The 19,729-nt window shown below is 37.6% G+C and overlaps 1 protein-coding gene across 2 annotated transcripts in view; it reads left to right on the top strand.

Annotated features, from left to right (window-relative positions):
- Positions 1-19,729, top strand: part of KDM5A (lysine demethylase 5A) — a 51,080-nt gene that overhangs the window by 2,827 nt on the left and 28,524 nt on the right. For both annotated transcript variants that reach the window (XM_076341014.1, XM_076341006.1), the window contains exons 3-11: positions 446-568; positions 2,820-2,990; positions 3,488-3,622; positions 8,918-9,023; positions 9,575-9,663; positions 12,672-12,830; positions 15,273-15,392; positions 16,509-16,667; positions 18,280-18,461. In XM_076341014.1, coding sequence (XP_076197129.1) covers positions 446-568; positions 2,820-2,990; positions 3,488-3,622; positions 8,918-9,023; positions 9,575-9,663; positions 12,672-12,830; positions 15,273-15,392; positions 16,509-16,667; positions 18,280-18,461 — 1,244 coding nt within the window. The remainder of the gene's footprint in view (positions 1-445; positions 569-2,819; positions 2,991-3,487; positions 3,623-8,917; positions 9,024-9,574; positions 9,664-12,671; positions 12,831-15,272; positions 15,393-16,508; positions 16,668-18,279; positions 18,462-19,729) is intronic.

Genomic DNA, 19,729 nt, shown 5'->3' with positions numbered 1-19,729 from the left:
TGATTTGAGTACTCCAAAAATACTCAAGGGAGGAGGCTCTTCTGTATGGTTAAGGCATATATAAAACCTGTTTGTAACTCCCCGCCCCTCCCCCCCCAATGTATAGTTTAATAATTGCTCTTGTGTTTCTCCCTGGAATGCTGATTTTTCATAAGTACGCATTTTGGTTTCATACCAATAAATTGTTAAGTAGGAGTTTGGTTTATAGGATCTTAAATGCAGAGAGAAAAGCATATACAATTTTCCGTTTGTAAAGATCTTTCTTTTTATCAGTATTTCTATTTCAAGGGTTTTTTTTTAATATGACTAAGAAATACCTCACTTGCCAAGTTACACTTTGAAAATGTAAACACTGTAAAAGCTTGTCATGTTTTTTCTCAGGACTGTAAGGTATTGTCATGCTTGTTTTGGGACATACGTGTATGTCTGTCTTTATTGATTGCAGGCAATGACAAGAGTGAAGCTGGACTTCTTGGATCAGTTAGCAAAATTTTGGGAACTCCAAGGATCCAATTTAAAAATCCCTGTGGTGGAGAGAAAAATACTGGATCTCTATGCTCTGAGCAAGGTGAGTAAGCAATTGTAGGCCTTGGTCAGACAGGGACCTCATTTTTCATTCAAGCTCAAGAAGCCAAGCAACAGGGAGGGCTTGTTTTACAGCATTAATCTCATTAACACAGAGATGAAATGGGAGAGTGTGGACAAAAAAAAATGTAGTGAAAGAGAATTTTTAAATTGAATGGTTATGGCAGACATGTCAGGCATAGTTAAATCTATTGCCTTTGGTTGGATTCTACACAGCATGTATTCATTACCTTGTATACAGCTTGAACATCCTGATGTCAGCTGGCCACCTGCTTTTAGTTCTCCTTTTTTACGTATGGTAGAGCTGCAGGAGGTGGTTTTTGAGGTGTGCAGTTCAGCTCCTGACCTAGCAATTCTGTAATGAATTGTTGCTGTAATTGCTCCTTCCTCTCTCATAATAGAGGTTTTCCACATGACATAAACATGCATCTTTGAGAGTTTATAATGTCAACTTCTGGAATAATTATTTTAATTAAATTCCAAAACAGGCTAGGCTTAAGGCTGGCTAGAAATTTATACTACTATGGTGGTGTTTGGTGTGGGTTTTTTCAAAGTTTGCACAGAAATAATATCTATGTTGGAATTTGCTTTTTTTTATTGGTAAAATATATGTACTGTTATAAACTTACCTGCTAAGGATGGATTCTTAATATAAATAGGTAGATTTCTTCTTGCAAGGTAAGGAATTAAGATATGGTAGAGGTAAGGAATTAAGATAAGGTAGTTCTAGTGCTTCTAGGTTAGAGCATCAGTTTCCGTTCCATTCCCCATCATCCATTTACTTCTCTTAGGTAAGTAAAAATGTAAAGATCTGAATAGATTTTATTTTTAAGGAAAGAAGCCATAGTCTTTTGGACAGTCTGGAATTACTGATAAAATGCAGAGAAAAGCTGATAAAATGTCTTTCAGTATTTGGTTGTGTTTTTTTTTTTTCTTGTCTATGGTGGTTTGCTGGGATATGCAGAATATCATAGTGGTACTGGGAAATATCTGGGTCACTGTTATGATCTGGAACTTTTTAGTTGACTGCAGATAGCAGGTCTAAGCTTATTTAGTTACTTAGTGGCTTCTCTAGCCATTGTTCATGTATAGATAATTTTAGAAATCAATTTTTCATGGATGTGTTGAAGATAAGTTGAAATTTAGGAATAGTTTCATTTAAAATGGCTTTTCTAGTACTTTGCTGTATATATGAGGAAAAATAATGTTCAATAATATTAACGTTTAATCTAAGTGTAGCTATCTCTGATTATAGGAAGAGCCAGAATTAATTAATTTATTTGTCACTGTCACAATTAGGCTTTTGAATTTACCTCAGCCTCAAAAGTAAACCGTAAATTTCACTCCAGTAACAAAATGTTTTTGCATTGAGTTTTCTAACAGTCTGTGAAACATAAAGCATGAAATTTGGTCCTCGTGTAAAGAAATGTAATGCAAAACTACACTGTTGTAGAAATGCTATTAGTCTTACAGTAATATAAATTAAATTACAGTCCATTTGGGTTTAAAGCTACTTGGCAGTGAAACTGTAAAGGGAATGGAGGCAATGGAACTGGCCAGTGTTTCTGAGCAAGCAACTCATACGCTATTATGATCATTGCTTGGAGGCAAATGGTCTTTTTTCATTCTATGTACATATTAGTTATATGTAAGCAGTGATAGTTCTGTATGTGAATTACTAGACTCAAACCAATTGAAGTCAGGTGTAAAAACTGGACTGAGTTAATTGGAAGGTAAATTCAGTTTCTCCTCTTTTTACAGTAGTCTCTCTTCCATTCAGGGTTTTGTGAGAGTTTTTATAACTCTGAAGTTGTGAGCTCCAATGCTTCCTTCTGCCTGGGGTCTGTTTAAATGGGCTTCACTTCTGGCCAGACTTGTGTTTTGCATCAGAGTACAAGTCTGGTGGGAGTTAAGTTTTCAGTTTGTTCTGATGGTGGGGTTTGTATTCGCTTTCCAACACGTCATAAATCTTAGTTGTTGGACGACTCCTGTCTAGGACAGTATGCAATTTACATTTACTAGGAAAATTGTGATGTTAAATGCATTAAGTAATGAGGATAAGTAAGTGCTTAGTTATTAAAGTACTAGTCCTGCAGGAAACAAAAACTAAATTCAGGATTCTGTCACTTCTCAATAGAACCTTTTAACATTTAGGTTGGTTTAATTGATTCTTGGTTTATGCAAGGTGGTGAGAGCAGCTCAAAACCCTTAACTTTTTTATTTATGTGTTTCAGATTGTTGCCAACAAAGGAGGCTTTGAAGTAGTCACTAAAGAGAAGAAATGGTCTAAAGTGGCAAGTCGGCTTGGCTACCTGCCAGGAAAAGGCACAGGGTCATTGCTCAAGTCTCATTATGAACGGATCTTATACCCCTATGAGCTCTTCCAGTCTGGGGTTAGCCTTATGGTGAGACGCTTCTCTTTCACGATATGAAGAGGGGACCCAAACTGCATGTAGAATGCTACTTGTTATTGCATACGAAACTAGGACATAGAGTCTACGCTTTTAGAAGCTTTGGCTATGTAAACAAACTTAGAACCACCCTCATACTTAACCTGTGACAGAATAGTGCTAGAAGTTGTAATGTGACCTTGTGTAGTTATTTTCTGATAGCCATTTCTTTATAGGACTGAGGCCAACCCTATTGGGAAGGAAAACAGGGCAAAAGATGATATGATTAATTGGAAAGATGTCTTTGTCTCTTTCTTGATAAGCTGGCGGTTGAGATTCAGTTTCCTTATTTAAACGGTGCGTGGATTAATTGGCCTCTTGTCCAAATGGCATGTGTAATGCTGTGTGATTTCACTCATCCTGTTTCTTAGCAAACAGAATGATTCACAGACCATGAAATGATCAGCACTGCCTGATCAATCAACCTGGTGTCCTGTGCTCTGATCCTCTAGGGCATCCAAAAGCCAAACTTGGACCTTAAAGAAAAAGTGGAGGCTGAGGACCTCAGCTCAGATGCCCAGGCTTCCCCAAAGCAGGCTTCAAGAATGAACGTTGTGCTGAAGAGAACGAGGCGCGTCAAATCCCAGGTACCCCTGTTAGTTGGCTCTTACGGACAGAGAACACTTATTCCTTCCACCAGCGCAGCAGTGTTGGCAGCGCAACAGCCTTTGTCTGGCTGTGGGAGCGTGCTGAAAAGTACCACCAGGAAGCAGTCTTCATTTAAATAAAATCCAGAGAAGGATGTCTCTCTGAAGCCTGATTTGCTTACGGTAGATGCTCTGTTTATCTAAAAACTTTCAAAAGCTGCTTTTTGTTTATTGACAAGTGGCCTATGTACCTTGGTAGCTAATATAGCTGTGGAAACTAAACAGATAAAAAGCCATTTGTGAAATGATGAAGTTTCTGCTTGTGCAAAGTTCGAAAAGTTTTTAAAAACTTTTTAAAATATGCCATTTAGTTATATGAATGCAAATATGTGTCTAAGTCTTCGTTAATTGTGGAAATTGCACTTGGGACTAATTATCTCAAGCTGGACAGACTGTTTTTGTGAAGAAATGAAACGGATATGAGGGCAGATGCTGAGTGATGGCTGGAACTGTATAGGATTTCCACAGTTTTTCTACTGAAAAGCAGTTTATTTTCATCTGGATTAGTGGTGTTATAGGAACATCTGACATTGTACTAGGTGATACTAAATCCTGGGAGTACCCCCCAGTAAATCGCAAATCAAACTGAATCACCACCATTTTAAATGCTTCACCATCAGAAGTAATCTTGGAGGCTTGTCCTGATGGCTCCATTGCTTCTATTGCATTATTTAAAGCAGGCCTTCACCTCTTGACAAAGATTTCTATTGCAGGCGTCATCCTAAGGCTCTTCACAGCAGGTCTAGTGGCTCCCTGCTGGCCAGTCAGCGGAACATGGGCGAAAGCTGGTTTTATATGCAACAAACTTACTACTTGCTTGATGCCATTCTAGACTTATTTTAAGCACCACAAAAGTTTTTTCAAATGCTCTTAAACTGCTTTTTTTCAAATCCATCTTTCTTGTCACTGAGAGATTTGAGTATCCTTTATAAAACTTCATCTTTTTCTCTGATGGCATGATTGATTTAGACTAAATTGTCTTTTTTTAGTTTGTTTTCTCAACTTACTGAAGCTGATGATGTTACTTATCATAGCCATATAACAATGCATCACACAAGCAGTCTCAGGCTATGATCTTACCAGGTGTCTCGAATCATGTGTTGTTAGTGAGCTATCCAGAAAAACTGAGAACGCTGCAGGAACTGCCAGAGTCATTCGTTAGGTGGAATTCTGCTTTGGATTTGAACAAATCTTGTGGGATAATGCCAGTATGCCCTTTTTCTCGTGCATGGTATAAAGGTGTCACTATGTTATTAAGATCCTGTGGGATCTTTTCTCCTGCTGATTTCAGTAGAACAATGGTACTTCTCATTTTTCCTTGCTGGAAAAAATGATTCTGTGGTTATCGTGGCACAGTATAGCTGCTTCGTTTCATTTAAAGGGGCTGCATTTCAGAAATGAGAGAGATGATTTTACTTGGGTCATCTGCAAAAAGTGTGTGTGTGTATATATAAGTACCTTTTATTAGCCCTGTAGCCACGCTATCTTTTAAGCATTACAGTTATTAAAATGGCTCAAATGAGTTCTTTAATACAGGAAAAACTCAACCTACTTGCATAGCCAAGAGAAGTATTTTTTGGCTGTGTTGGAAGCTATGTATAACTCTTAAGTCAACTCTGGAACTGTATTTAGAAACAGATTTGTCCTCAGTAGCGCAACATGGTAGAAGTGTAAATATCTGGGAAACGTTGAGAAATTGTTCCAGATTTCAGTGCACCTCCTTATTGTAGACAGGACTTTGTTTATTGTTTGAAGTGCATACCTGGAACTGTACCAGAGAGTGTCTAGATAGTCTTCAGAGGACAGGTAATATGCCAGTAATGTAAAAACCTGCTAAATAAATGTCATTCTGCTCTAGCTGAAACACCTGAATGATTTGTGTGTAGCGTGCCGAGTAGTCCAATGCCTGGGTGGTGAGCATGGATAACTACACTGACCTCTGCATCTCAGTAGATTTTTTCCAAGTGCTAAAAGTACTTTTCCAAAAATGCTCTGCATCTTCCTCTTGCAGATAACTTACCTAAGAATGGGTGATGAATAAGAAAGCATAAAGACAGTAATCAGAAATTACTGAAATAAACAAAGATCCTCAGCAGTAGAAGCGGGTGGCAGACTTTCGAAAAGCAAATTTTTGAATTTTTAGAGAAAGTGAAAAATGAAAGAAAATAGGGAATGAGAATTCTCCTTTGTGAAAGATGGGTTGGGAATCTTTGGATACTACAAGCAAATATCAGTTGAATACATTGTCTCTGAATAGGAAGAGGATAATTTGGTGATGAGAGATTCTGCTCAAAAATAAACTTCATGCTTCATTCTCTTTCACTTTTCTCTGAAGAAAGCTATCACAAATAAAAACTGGAGAAGGGCAACTGAATTACTAGAGGCTTGTGAAGAAAAGGACAACAAAAAGTAGAATGAACTTACATTAGGAAAAGAGAATATCCTTAAGGAAAGGTTAAATTTAGGAGAATACTTCTTTCTTAGAAAAGAGTGGTATATCTTCATAGATGATCTGTTAGGGTGTGTTTTAACTGGCAAGGGATTTGTCTAATGAGGTTACATCATGATGGTTTCTGGTAGAGAAATGGAACAAAAAGATAATGAAGTGCTGTCTTTTCAAAGGATATTAACTTAAGGTCCAGAGAATTTTCTGAAAAATTAAAACCAATTGTAAGTAGTATATCTGCTTTCAGGTTTCTTTTACAAATTTGGTTGATTACAGAATTAATAAAATATGCTTCCTTTTTTTTAATTTGAAAGATTTCCTTCCATGGGAATAATTGTGTGAAACAAAAGAACTCTGGGAGATGTTGACAAATGCCCAAAGCATGTACAAATTTTGATTCTTGGTTGTAACTATTCTGGTCTTGCGCATTGGGGGTGGAGGGGTGGGGATGCAAATGTGTCAGAGTTGATGAGGGTGGGACAACAGAAAAAGATAGTGTGTGACTTCAGTATAACTGGATCATGTTATTAGGATTCGCCCATATACAAGAAAAGCCTTTGGATTGTACTTTCAGTTGAGAAGGTAAAAGAAACAAAAATATGTCTGCATCCTTCAGGAAAAAGAGGAGCCTAGAATAGAATCACAGTTTAATCAAGTTCATTTTGCTTATATGGAAAAAATATAATGCAAAAGTGTGGTGGTGTTTTGTGTCGTTAGCAAAGAGAAAATGGCAAGAAATGCAAGATTTCCGCTTCCATGCATTCACAGTTTTGAGTTTGGCGGTTTTTAAACAGTCTTAAAGGACACTGCAGAAAGACTACTCACTGAGGCTTCTGAATGCTTTTGGTATTCACACCTTAAACTATCAATATCCTGGCAGTGTTCATAACGTTATATAGGAATCTGATTTTTAAAAAACATTTCCATTTCAATATGCAACCTGTTCTTTTTGAAAACTGTATAGCTTTTTCCACCTAAGCATGAATGGAATGCATCCACTTAGGTTTAGTAGAATCCAAGTAAATCTGGGCGATGGAGTTATGAAAATATATTTAGGCAATGCATTTTTAAACAAGCTATAAAACTGAAGAGATGTTGCTGCATGTTAATGATTTACTTTTAGTAAATACGATAGTAAAATTATTTTACAGTTATCATTGAGAAAATTATCTTAGGTCACAATAGCAGGAGAGAGAAATTGTGGAGATTGTTCATAAATGTTGCTGAAATGATGGAAAACTGTACTGTGCTGAGAAATGTAATGTGGGTTGATGCTGTCAAGTCCTGTTAGTTAGCTGAGAGAAAGGATGAGCTGTTAATGAATTTCAAATGGGAACTGAGGGACTATGAAGTCTGCAGGTGGCAGGCTTTCCTGTATGGCAAAAAAGTCAGTGTTTCTTATGACTTGTTAGCCAAAAAGTGAGGAGTTTATGAGAAAAATTTGCCAGTTAGTGTGCAATTTCAGTGTGGAATTACAAAGTTGGTAAAATATATCTAAAGTGAAAATAACTTAATAGCAACATAGAATTTATAAATGTGCAAAATTAGAATATCAGAAATAATCAGTTTGGAAGGATGCCGATTAGCATACTGCATACACAGTTCAGTGGGAACAGGGACTCTAAATATCACTAAAAATTCCTTAGAGTAATAATGCCTAGGAGACGGTATCTCTTTTAATGTGTTCTGGAAGCAAGAAAGACAACTGATTTAGACTGAATAAATGGAAATTATCTTCTTTCTTTTAGATTTATTGCAAGTGCATTTGAACTTGGTTTTTTTGTTGTTGTTGTTTATTGATTAAAAATTGAGTGCATGTCACCCCAAGGGAGCTTATTTCATGCATGATATATCAGGCCATAACTCTTTGGAAAACAACAGGTGAAGTGTCATCAGTAAGTTACTTGAAGATAACCTTGTTGGAGTTAGATTTGCTGAGATCTTCTAAGATGAGTGAATTTCAGGAGGAAGATTGCAAGTGGTGAGAATTTGGTGGCTTTCTAGATCAGCTTAGAAAGGGTTTTCAAAGTATAAGGAGGCAACATAAAGAAAAATACCAAAGTGCTTGCATTGCAGGTAAAAACAGAATACGGAAGTTCTTTTTGCTGTTAGGTTAGTGGCAATGATGTGGGAAAATGAGGTAGATGAGTAATGGGGAAACAGGAAGAAGTTCAGTTGAACAGAACACTTCAGGAAACAACACTGGCAGGGGCATGGAGTTGTCTCCTAATGGGTCTTCTCACCTCTGATTTTGAGGTTGCAAGGGCACCATGAATAGGTGTGATTTCAAGAGTTGTACTCATAACGTTTCATCACAAATAAACCCAGGAGCAGCCAAGCATAAGGAAGTAGGTTGGAACTCATTTGTGTTGTGTATGTGTCTACTCAAGGAAGCAGATAAAAAAATCCTGTTGAAACAGGATGTGTTAACATTCAGGCACTTGACTGAATCATGGTGATTTTGGAAAATACTGCTGTGGCATTTTTCTTACTTATTTTTTTGCTAAATGTCAAACCTAGTTCTCTTATTTGCTGTATAGGTGGCTTTCTGTAGTTTATCTGTAATCGTAAATGGGAAATAATTTGGAAAGTTGGGACAACAATGTTGTCTTTTATTCCATTTGCATTTGTTCATTGGCATTAGGAACAGAAAATTGTGTCTTTTCGTGCCTCTGTTTCCTTTCTTTTGATGAGCTGATGTGAGAGAGTGGAATATAAACAAATTATGAAGAGACCTGGAGGGGAAATATAGATGGTTTGTGCTGATGTGGTCTTGTTTTTATTTTTAGGCGGAGGCAGGAGAAATGAGTAGAAATACTGAACTGAAGAAGCTGCAGATCTTTGGAGCTGGACCCAAGATGATGGGGCTGGCATTGGGAGCAAAGGATAAAGAGGGTAATTAAATCTTGGGCTCATCGCTTTGTAAAGTAACGAGGCTGTTAAATCTTTCTGCATGTCTCTAGAGACAACATTAAGAAGTAAGCAAATCATTATAACTGGAAAAAGAAAGCTAAGTATTCTAGGGTTTCATTCATGAGAGAGACTTACAGGGTACTTCATGTAACTTGGCAAAGTTTCAGCCCTTTATGCGTTATATAGTAACAATAACAATTAAGCAGCTGTTGCATGAACTAAGTGACTGGAAGGGAAAACAGGATTTGACAATACTGAAACTGATCCTACCAGCTAAGTGCACAAATTATAAGTGTATTTCACTCTGTTTTGTGAGGCGATTGGGATCACCTGTGAGGATAAGCAAAATATGTTTTGCTAATCCCTGTTTATTTTAGATTGGCCAGGTATAACAAGGCAGTTTTGCTTTCTTTGGACTGTCAGGTAGTTTCTGATATGAAAGGCGGGGTACCAGGCTGACATCTGTGGTGTTTTTGCAAGATAAGTCTATCTTGATGTGGTATTAATAACATTTAACTTTATTTTACTTCCAGATGAAGTGACACGAAGACGCAAGGGAACCAGATCAGAAGCATTTGGAATGCAGATGAGGCAACGCAAAGGAACTCTTTCTGTCAACTTCGTAAGTTTGATTCCTTTGCTGTGATTTCTGATAATAAAGTCATTGATTTATTCAGTTTTTTTTTTTTTCTAAAACACCCCCACCCCCCAATAGATGAATGGATGGACACTGCAGCAGATGATATTGTTATGGGAAGAATGAACAGTATTTTGAAAAATAATCTATGCTCTAGGTTTCTGTTTTAATCTTTCAGACAGGAAGAATGTCGCAACATGAAGGTACTTGCTGATCATGGGTTTAACGGCTTGCTTTGCCACACACTTCTTGCATGCCTTCAGTAGCTCACTTTCTATTTGAGCTCCCCTTTGTAGAACAATTATAATACTGATTCTCTTCCTTAAAAGATATTTTGAGGTGCTCCAGTACTTCAGGAGTTTGGTTTTTAGTAATTCCAGCTTTCTTGTCTTTTCTGGTTTGAGTTTAAAGTAGTCATTATACAAGTCCATGCAAGAGAAACCCCTAAGGGGAAAAATGAAATGTGTTTAGCACGCTGATGTTTGACCATGGAAAAGCAGTGTATAGTTGTTCTTAACGTCCTTCATAGCACATGGCTTGACTTCTAAAGTGTCATAATTTAACGTGTATGCAACCATGAATGAAGGTGCATGCTTTTAATGTCTTGAGAATTAGACTCTTCACTAATAATTCAGCTGTTCTTTTTTTCTTAGCCTGAGAATACTTACAAGGGCTTATTTTAAATTTCAACCATAGAAGGCCAAGGCAACCGAAAGTCTCTAGTAATCATATTTTTATATGTGGAAATGCCTCCTGGGGAAAAAAATGTGGGAGAAGTTGGATATTTAAAAAAACAGATCATTGTGCCATTGCAGCTAAGTTAGAATTTGTGTTACTTGATTTTTTTTTTAATTGTACCACTACTGAGTATATGGTGTTCCTAGGCTGTGTAAGTGTTGTGGCCGTTTTGTTTAAGTATGCTTTAATTTAAAAATACTTTGTCTAGTTTCTGTTTCTTTATAGAAAACTATATTTTGTTTACTCTTCCCATTTACTCCTATTTATAAGAGAAAGTGAAAATACTGTAGCAGCAGAACTGCTATTTTGGAACTGTATTGCTGTAACTGTAATCTTCTCAAATTCTGTGACTTAGTACTGTTTGATTCCACACTTTTTTATATTTGGATGAGAGATCTTCAAGGAAAACAGTCTTTGAAGTGCACAGGTGATAAGTTAGCCTTACATAACTTTTGTCTGAAAAATACTGTGCTGCAGTTTTGTGTATACTTCTCCCACATTCATTTATCTTTTTGTGCAATGCTAACTGTGAAATAAAATACACCTTTTTCTTTTTATCCCCTCCCCCCTGATAAATATAGTTATATATCACATAGTCTTACTGTGTTTTGTTACATGGCTAGGAGGCTTATTTGTGGTAATTGTGTAATTGCAGATCTGCTTGTTGTGATTATGTATTTCAATGCAGTCTTTGTATTTGACAAATCATCACTTGGGCTGACATAAAAAAGATTGCATATGTTAACATGAATTTGGAGAGAAGGTGGTGTTATCAGTGATAGGTAACTAGTGAGTATCATAGAGTAGCCTCCTCTTACGATCGCCATTTTAATGCATTTTTAGTTTTGGGAAGAGAACCTGGAAATGTCTGCTAAGGTACCCTCCCGCTGTTTTATTTACTTGCAACAAAAGGAACTAGTTTGGTGTTTTAGACAGATATGATATTCCATGAGGGTGGGTGCGTGGATTTTTTTAAAAAGAGGAAAATGATATGTCTCTTAATGGAACTGCATTATTTTTTAAAATTGTTTCTTAAGAAGCCTGAGCAATCTTCTTTAGTAGTATATTATTGCATAGCTAGGAAGTTGCATACTTAACTAGACTGGTGTAACCAAGATGGGGTTGATATCAAATATTTAACACAGCTCTGTGAACCTAATCAGCTGAAAAGCACATGTTTTTGTGACATCTTGATGAAAATAACAGACCCCAAAAAACCAACCCCACCACTTCTGGTGTTATTTTGAGCTGCGTGAAGGGAATATGCATAGTCTGAGTTGCCCGGTGACTGACGGGAGTTGTAGCAGAATGTGGAGCAAGTGTTATTCATGAAGTTCATGTAGTTATTAAAAATTTATACAAAAGATAATTTTTTAGCTGTGATAAAGTAATACACAGTTTCTTCATTTAGATTATGTTACAGATCTTCAGTACTCTATTAAATGTTTATATTAACTTAAAAGTCCTTTGGAGAATACAGGAAGCAACAGCAAAGAAAATTTGAAACCTGTTGATACGGTTTTCTCTTTGGTCCCTGAGAATATCTCCCAGTGAGTGTTGTTCTTGTTGAGAGATTATCTTGGACAGACACCTGCAAAAATTGTTTGCTATTGTGTTGGGATTAATACTTCTCTCTTATCATTTGGAGTTTTTATCCTTTATTTTGGAGAAAATGAGAAAGAAGTTGATACCTTTACATGCAGTTTCCTTCCCTTCCCCTTGGATTTTTAGATTGAAATCTGTAGGTTTGTGGGGTTTGTTATCTCTTCTTTTCCATTACAAAGATAATCACTGTACTGTTGCAAGTGATAGCATGTATGTTTCTGAAATAGTTTTTGGAGATATTCCTCAGCCATGTGCTCTTTGTAGGGATTTAGTTTGTGTTGTTTTCCATGATAGATGCCCAAAGAGAGGGAGAGCATGAAGTTCTAAAAACTGTAACCTACTCTTTTGCCTTAGAATAACGTAAAGGAGATGCTACTTTGAGTTATAGAAAACAATTGTCCAACTGAACTGGATAGTTATTTTGCAGCACCCAAAGTCCCCCTGCCGCCCACATGTTACTGCTTTGGGAAATTGAAGCATAGTCGTTCCTTATCAATGCTTCTCAAAAACCAGAGGAGACTGTGTTGATGTTCATATATCGGACTTTAGGATTACATTCTTTGTTCCTTAGTTTAAGGCAGACAGGTTCTGGATGAGGAAACTTTTTGTAACTTTTTTCTTTTTCTTTTTTTTTTCTTTTTTCTCCACAGGTTGATCTGTATGTTTGCTTATTCTGTGGCAGAGGAAATAACGAGGACAAACTGCTACTGTGTGATGGATGTGATGATAGCTATCACACTTTTTGCTTGATTCCTCCTTTACCTGATGTACCCAAGGGTGACTGGAGGTGTCCGAAATGTGTTGCTGAGGTACGGTTCAAGAACTACTCGAGCTTTGTATGTATACTTGTGTTCCTGGAAAGATGAGAAGAAGAGCAGTTGAGCTCAATGCCGTTCCATCTGGGTAGAAGCTATAGTTTTGTTTGGAATATTGTCAAGATGAGCTGTGAATCTCCAGCTGTTCTTGGTTGATGAGCCATAGGGAGAGAAATGTTCCTTCTAGAGCTTGGGCATAACCTTTGTTTATTATGTAGCCCTGTGACAGCTAATACTTTGGCCTTTGTATGCCAAGAGCTGAAACTCAATTTGATAAGCTGGTAGTGGGAAATTAGGGTGAGAAGTAGGGTTGTGATAGGTGTTTCAGCATAATGATGAGACATTTTATAAACTGTGAAGTAATCAAAGTATGCGATTTGGGCATAACAGGGAGCTTTGATTATTGGGAAGTCATTATAGCATTGTTCAGAATAGTTTGTAGCGGAAAATGAAAGAACTAATTTAAACATTTGTAGCTATTTTAGATTTGGTTTAGACTAAAAAAGGAACTGTTGAGGCTCCGAAAGTGGAAGCTAGTTGAATTTCATTGTTCAAAAAAGACGACCTACCAAGTTCCAAGAGATGACTGATCAGCAGCCTAAAGGCAGCGACCATCATTTGATTGGCTTGGTATTTGTCTTAAGAAAAAAATTTTGCAAGCTCAGGAAACTGGTGGATGTAAGATTTGGAGGAAGAACGCTTACTGTTTTTAATGGAATTTTGTGACTGGCTTTAACTTTTTAGACTGTTTTTTTTCCAAAAGGGGCAGACACACGCACACGCATGCACACACACAGGCACACACACACATGCCCATTTCCCCCCACATCTCCCACACCCTTCCCGGCTGTGGGCTTCTGCTGTGTTTTTTATGGTGGTGTATGAATAGTTGTGCAGCCACATAATGAGGTGGATCAGCTCGCTGCTCTCTAACCCTTCACCAAGAGAGGTTAGGTTGTCAGATGAACTCAGGCAAATGCTGTTGTGAGAGAGGTGGAAATTCATAGTTACAGGCAAGGGAAAACATACAACTAACCCTTTGGGCTGCTGCTCACAGAATTGATTAAGCTGCTTGTTTATTGTTCCCTAAGAGAGAGCAATAAAGGAGTATTAGCAAACTACAGCAATCCAATGTGGAAGTAATTTAGAGAATATAGTAGTAAATATAGTGACTGCAGTGGTTTAAAAACGTGGAAACTCACAAGAAATTTCAGTACTACTACTACTACTAGTAAAAACAGGGATATGTTGTTCCCAAGGAAAAAAATACTCATGTAGGGACAAAATCAGGAAAGTTAAGGTGCCAAATAAGTTGTTACTAGCAAACGATACAGAAAGTACTTGAAAAATTCTGGAAATACATTGAAAGTAAGAGGACGAAGGGAAAATACATAACTATATTATGTAATGGAGGGTAAAAAAATAACAGCAGAAAGATGTTTGAAATGCTCAGTAGTGCTTTTTGCCTCAGTTTTTACTTTAAATGTTAATTGTGCACAGATGCTTAATGTAACATTAACAGCAGGGTGCTGGAACAGAAGCTAGGAAGAATAGGGTAAGGGCTCTTTTATATGTATTCGGGTCAACATTCTTTGACAGTGTTTACAGATGTTGTAGATTCTGTATTGCAGGCTCCATTTAAGAACTACTTTGATAAATGTTGGGCATAGTCTAAGGATAGTTCCTCTTGAAGAAAAAGAAACTACTGATCTCTTGAATTCCTTTCCAGTCCTGTTTTTATGACTGAACAGCTATCAGATAGTTCTATGTCATGTTTGTGTTCAACTATGTCTTGTATATATAAACATTGTGTCAGATACAAAGGGGCTGAAAAGGATGCTGTAGAAATGGGTGGTGAGAGTAGCTGAAATGTGAACTGGTGTTTTTTGCACTCTTGGGATGAATGGGGATAGAACAATGGAAGACTTGAAGATTTTCCATCAGATGGACCATGTCTGTTGTTAGCTGTGTTGCATTGTTTTAATTTCCTTCTTCCTCTTTCCTTCTGTATACTTTCACAGCACCAAATCAGTTGATGATTTGCTGACTTGATAAAACTGAAGCACTTGCAGGATTTGTGCCTGTGCAGTTATTCTGCAGGTGCTTGAATCCAGTGTGTCTAAGAAATGTCTTACGGCTGTCTAAGCTTCATGTGCACTTACTCTGTGTCTGGTAGCAGTAGATGATGAAACTTAGTTTTGGACAGAAAAGCAGAAGTGTGTAGCGTTGGGGTTTACTGTGTTAGATTAGCTTCTGTACAATTAATTCTGTTCTGTTTCCGTTGCGGTAGGACTTCCTCATCTGAGAAAAGCACTCAAAACTGATAGCTTATTGTGTTTGGTAAGGACTGGGACGGACAGTAGTTTTTTTTTGCTACAAATGTAACTGTGTCATAATCTGCTGCAGGGAACAATATTTTTATGTTCTGTCTCCTAGGAATGCAACAAACCCCGTGAGGCCTTCGGATTTGAACAAGCTGTCAGGGAATATACTCTCCAGAGCTTTGGTGAAATGGCTGATAACTTCAAGTCTGATTATTTCAACATGCCGGTCCATGTGAGTTTCAACTTTTGTTGTGATTCCTTGGAGGGGGAAGAAGAGAAGAGGTTTCAGCTGATCCTGCATTTTTGCTGAGGCATCTTAGCTTTGTTTAAAGAGGCACCGTAAGCTTCAAAAATGTAAACAAATGATTTAGCTTTCTGGCATCTGGTCTCATTTCACCCTTTTCCTGTGATGGATAGATAGCTTTATTGCTTGTTAGGGTATGCCTATATATTGGCCATACTCTCGTTAAGTTCTTGCCTTTTTTGATTAATTGAACCAAGTATCTTGTTCTTGTTTGGCAAAGGGGTCTTCCTCCTGCCCTTCCTATGGCTTTTGTCTTGGTTTAGTTTGTTCAGAGGATAAATCATTGTTTGCCTCCCTGTTACAGTCTTTTCTCATAGACAAGTCAATAGACCGAGTCTTTCTGATAATCAGGTTTTTTTTTTGTTATGCATCTCAGCAGCATTTTTAAAACTGGCGTTTCTGCTTTGGCACACTTCCATGATTCCACTGTCCTGTAGACTCCATGCAGCACCAAGCTCCTTCTCCTCCCAGGGTTCTTTGGTAATTTATGGGCATTCTTGCTAAAGCTTCTACCTTTTAAGGACTCCAATTTATGATACAACTTTGGGACACGGAGCAAAGCCAGGAACAAAGCTTATTTTACAAATAAGCTTCATAAATAAATGTATATAAGTAGCAGTTGTAATGAGCTACATGAAAACTACACTCTTGAAGACAATTCTTTATCTGAATTTCCTTACTGTTACTCTGAAGTTCTGGTCATTATCCTGTGAAACAGTTTGGACTTTACATGCTGTTTATCCTATTTGCTGCTTGGCTTATGCTGGCTGTCTCCTTCTCCCCTTCTTTTTAGTTGTACTTCTGGTAACCCCATCTTCTTTTTTGTTCATTCAGTCCCTTATGATGTGGCATCCTATTTCTGTTACATTGCAGCTGCTACTAAGAAATACAGATGAAACTGTATGACTTTGAAGATGGAGAGGAGAGAGGGAGTGGACTTGGTGTTTGAAAATTCATGGGGGATTAGTAATGATTTACTGCTTGAATGATAACTTTTATGTTGGGTCTTATCTGCACATACCTTAACATCTTTTCCGCTTTCAGATGGTTCCCACTGAGCTCGTAGAAAAAGAATTCTGGCGATTGGTGAGCAGCATAGAAGAAGACGTCATTGTGGAATATGGGGCTGATATCTCATCCAAGGACTTTGGAAGTGGCTTCCCAGTGAAGGATGGCCGACGAAAGCTGATGCCAGAGGAGGAGGTGAGGAACAGGATATGCAAACTGACCCCATTCTTTGTTCTGCCTAAGATTTCACATTAAGAATTTAGGTCAGAAATCAGTGTGGATTTTTTTCATGAAGAAATTACTTGAGGCTTTTGCATGCCCTTAACATTCCTTTTGAGCAGGACATTAATCTGATATTTTGGGTTCTTTTACAGATCTGGTTGCTGATAGCTAAGCTGCTTTTCATGATTTAAGTCACACCTATTTTGTATCACTTAATCTTAGCAGGCAAAGATGTGCAAGTTGTTACAGTATGTCCGAGTATGAGGAGACTGATAAGATTTTTTTTTTTCTTTCTTGTTCTGAACCGTTTCATTACAGAGTTAGCTACAGAAACATGATTCTAACCTCCTTAGGAGGTTCATAATAGGTAAAACAAACTAATTGGATTTAGCTTGTTTCTCTGACTGTGCATACTGTAAGAATGAAAAGATGTAGATACAGCATCCTGTTATAGAAATTTTATAAAGAACATCTGGTAAGTATATTACCTATTCTCCTTCAGACCTTACTGTGGCATATCAATTTTCTGGCTGCTTATATGTTTAAATTCAGAGGAAATGAGAGTAAAGGTGTGGTTTCATGATCACACAGCACCAAATCAATTTATACTGCTCACTGGAAGAGGTAATCCTGCTCACTATTGTCTTCCACCCATACCTGCACCTTCCTACCTGTACCTTTGTTGGCTATGCAGTGATTGTGTAGCTGCTTAGTGAGTCAGAACTGCTTGTTCATCTATTTATATGACAATAGTAATTTAAAAAAATATTTTCTAGCCAGATGACTTAAGTCATCTGACTCACTGCATTGTCTTTATAGTGTCAGAGCAAAGTAAACAGCAGGAATGTGTGGCTGAGCTGAGGGTGTGACCAGTCCTTTCAGCAACTATGGGATATGCCTAAAATGATTGTGAATCTGTGCTAACAGCTTTTTTTAAGGAAAGACTAATGTTAAAGCACAGTAGTGAGATTTTAAGGCAGTCTGTTTGGATTCTCGGGTTTTGTGCAAATGGTGTGTATTTGAAAGTAAAGGTGGGATTGCTTAACTGGTGATGCTGTCTTCTCAGAAATCAGTGTGTAGGAATTTCTTCTCTTGAGAAAACTTTCTAAAATAATATATAAAGAAGATAAAGATAAAATGCCGCGCAGTAAAGCAGGTCTTAAAAAAGCTGAAATAATAACAAGATTCGCTGCGTTGTTTACAATCTTAAGTTATCCTATTTTATTGAAGACTTCTATCTTTTGTTCTACTAGCGTTGCTGGTATTTGTTCCACCAGAAAAGCATGAAACCTATAAACTTGGGCGGGGAGGGGGAATCAAAGCCTAAGTATATAAGCCTTGATCCAAAGAAGATGGGCTATGTGTGTTGAAATACTAGGACTGGCCTTAAATCTTAGTCTGATTTATTGCTGACTAAGGTATTTAAGGAATTATTTTCTAGTTTTGATGCTTCATTGTTGCAGAATATTACCCACTGTCTACTGTAGAAATGGACAGGCTGATCTCTCCTTTGTACTTTCCTTTTCTGGAGTTGGTGTCCTTATGTTCTTCTGATTTGTTCAGAATTTTCTCCTTTTTTTGGCAGGATTATGCGCTTTCTGGTTGGAACTTGAATAACATGCCAATTCTAGAACAATCAGTCCTTGCTCACATCAATGCAGATATATCTGGCATGAAGGTACCTTGGCTGTACGTAGGGATGTGCTTCTCCTCATTTTGCTGGCATATTGAAGATCACTGGAGCTATTCCATCAACTACCTGCATTGGTATGGGCTCTCCTTTGTGCATCTACCTTACCCTGCCCTGTTTGCCATTAGTAAATTTGTAGTTCTACTTGAAAACGCCTACGCATGCTGATGACATTTTTAACCAAAAAGCTAAATGTGGTGAGCGGTCCATATTCTTAGCTGAGGCTGATTAAAAGTGAATACAGATAATGTTTTAAGCACTTCAGTGTTTTTCATTAACTGATTAAATATTCTTGTGTTGCCAAAAACCCAGTGTCACTGTAAAATCATGCTTTACAGGCTCACATCTTTTCTAAGAAAGCTTTTGGTTTTGAACTGAGTTACAGTTCACTGCTTTATGATTTAAAGTTGGTATGCCCCTATGCTGGAAATGGAGGCTGCTGCCTAGTGGCTTACACAGGCGCCAGAGCTGACAGTTCAGCAGCAGATCTGTGTATACCCAGAAATACTCCTGTTCAAGAGAAGAGAAATTTGAAAGTAATTCTGACTTTCAGAACAATCCTAGAAGTGTTCTGGTGTTCAGATTTTGTGTTTGAAAAGAAGAATCGTGACAGATTAACTATTTGCATTGCAGTCTTCCCAGTTCATCAGGCTTGGTCACAGTGGATGGAGCCGGGGTGAAAGAGGGGGAAGCTGTGGGGAGCACCCCTTCAGAATAGAAAGTTTGTTGTACATCTGGTAAGGATGAGTTGATAGCCTTTAGACCGTGATTGCGCATTTCTGGAGAAGCATGTTTGCTAGTAAGATCTGATCCACAGGCTCAGGAGGGGGATTCATTTTGTTTTGGGTTCAGTTATTGTCCTCAGCATGCTATTAACTACATCAGTATGTGAGGGGTTTGTGTAAGCTGGTGAATTCCAGCAGCCCAGATGCAGTTGTAGTTGTTTACTGGGGTTCACTAGCTGTGTCCTACCAGCAGGTGTCACTGAAGCCTGTAGGAACCACAGAAAATGCTGGACTGTGCCTCATCTAACTTTTGGGATGGTTGGTGACAAGATTATTAATACAGTTAAATAGTGCTATGTAAACGGTTTCAGATATTTCGGCAGACTACTGCTTGTACTTTTTAATGAAAGAAAATTAAAAAATAAACCTCAGCTCTATAGATACTATATCATTACAGTTTATTTTAGTTAAGACAAGACTGGAAGGACTGGAATAATGTGTTCTCAAGTAATTTTCTGTTTAGCTTTGGTCTTGTTAATCTCTTTCTTCCCTCATACTTAACTAATTCATGTTAGGCATTTTTTATCTTAAGAGTCCAGTGGACCACTGGTTTTCAGTCA

This window comes from Aptenodytes patagonicus, chromosome 1 (genome assembly GCF_965638725.1).
Source record: "Aptenodytes patagonicus chromosome 1, bAptPat1.pri.cur, whole genome shotgun sequence".
Classification (NCBI taxonomy): Eukaryota; Metazoa; Chordata; class Aves; order Sphenisciformes; family Spheniscidae; genus Aptenodytes; species Aptenodytes patagonicus.
The sequence above is the reverse complement of the archived record's forward strand: the minus strand, read 5'-3'. Positions and strand labels throughout refer to the sequence as shown.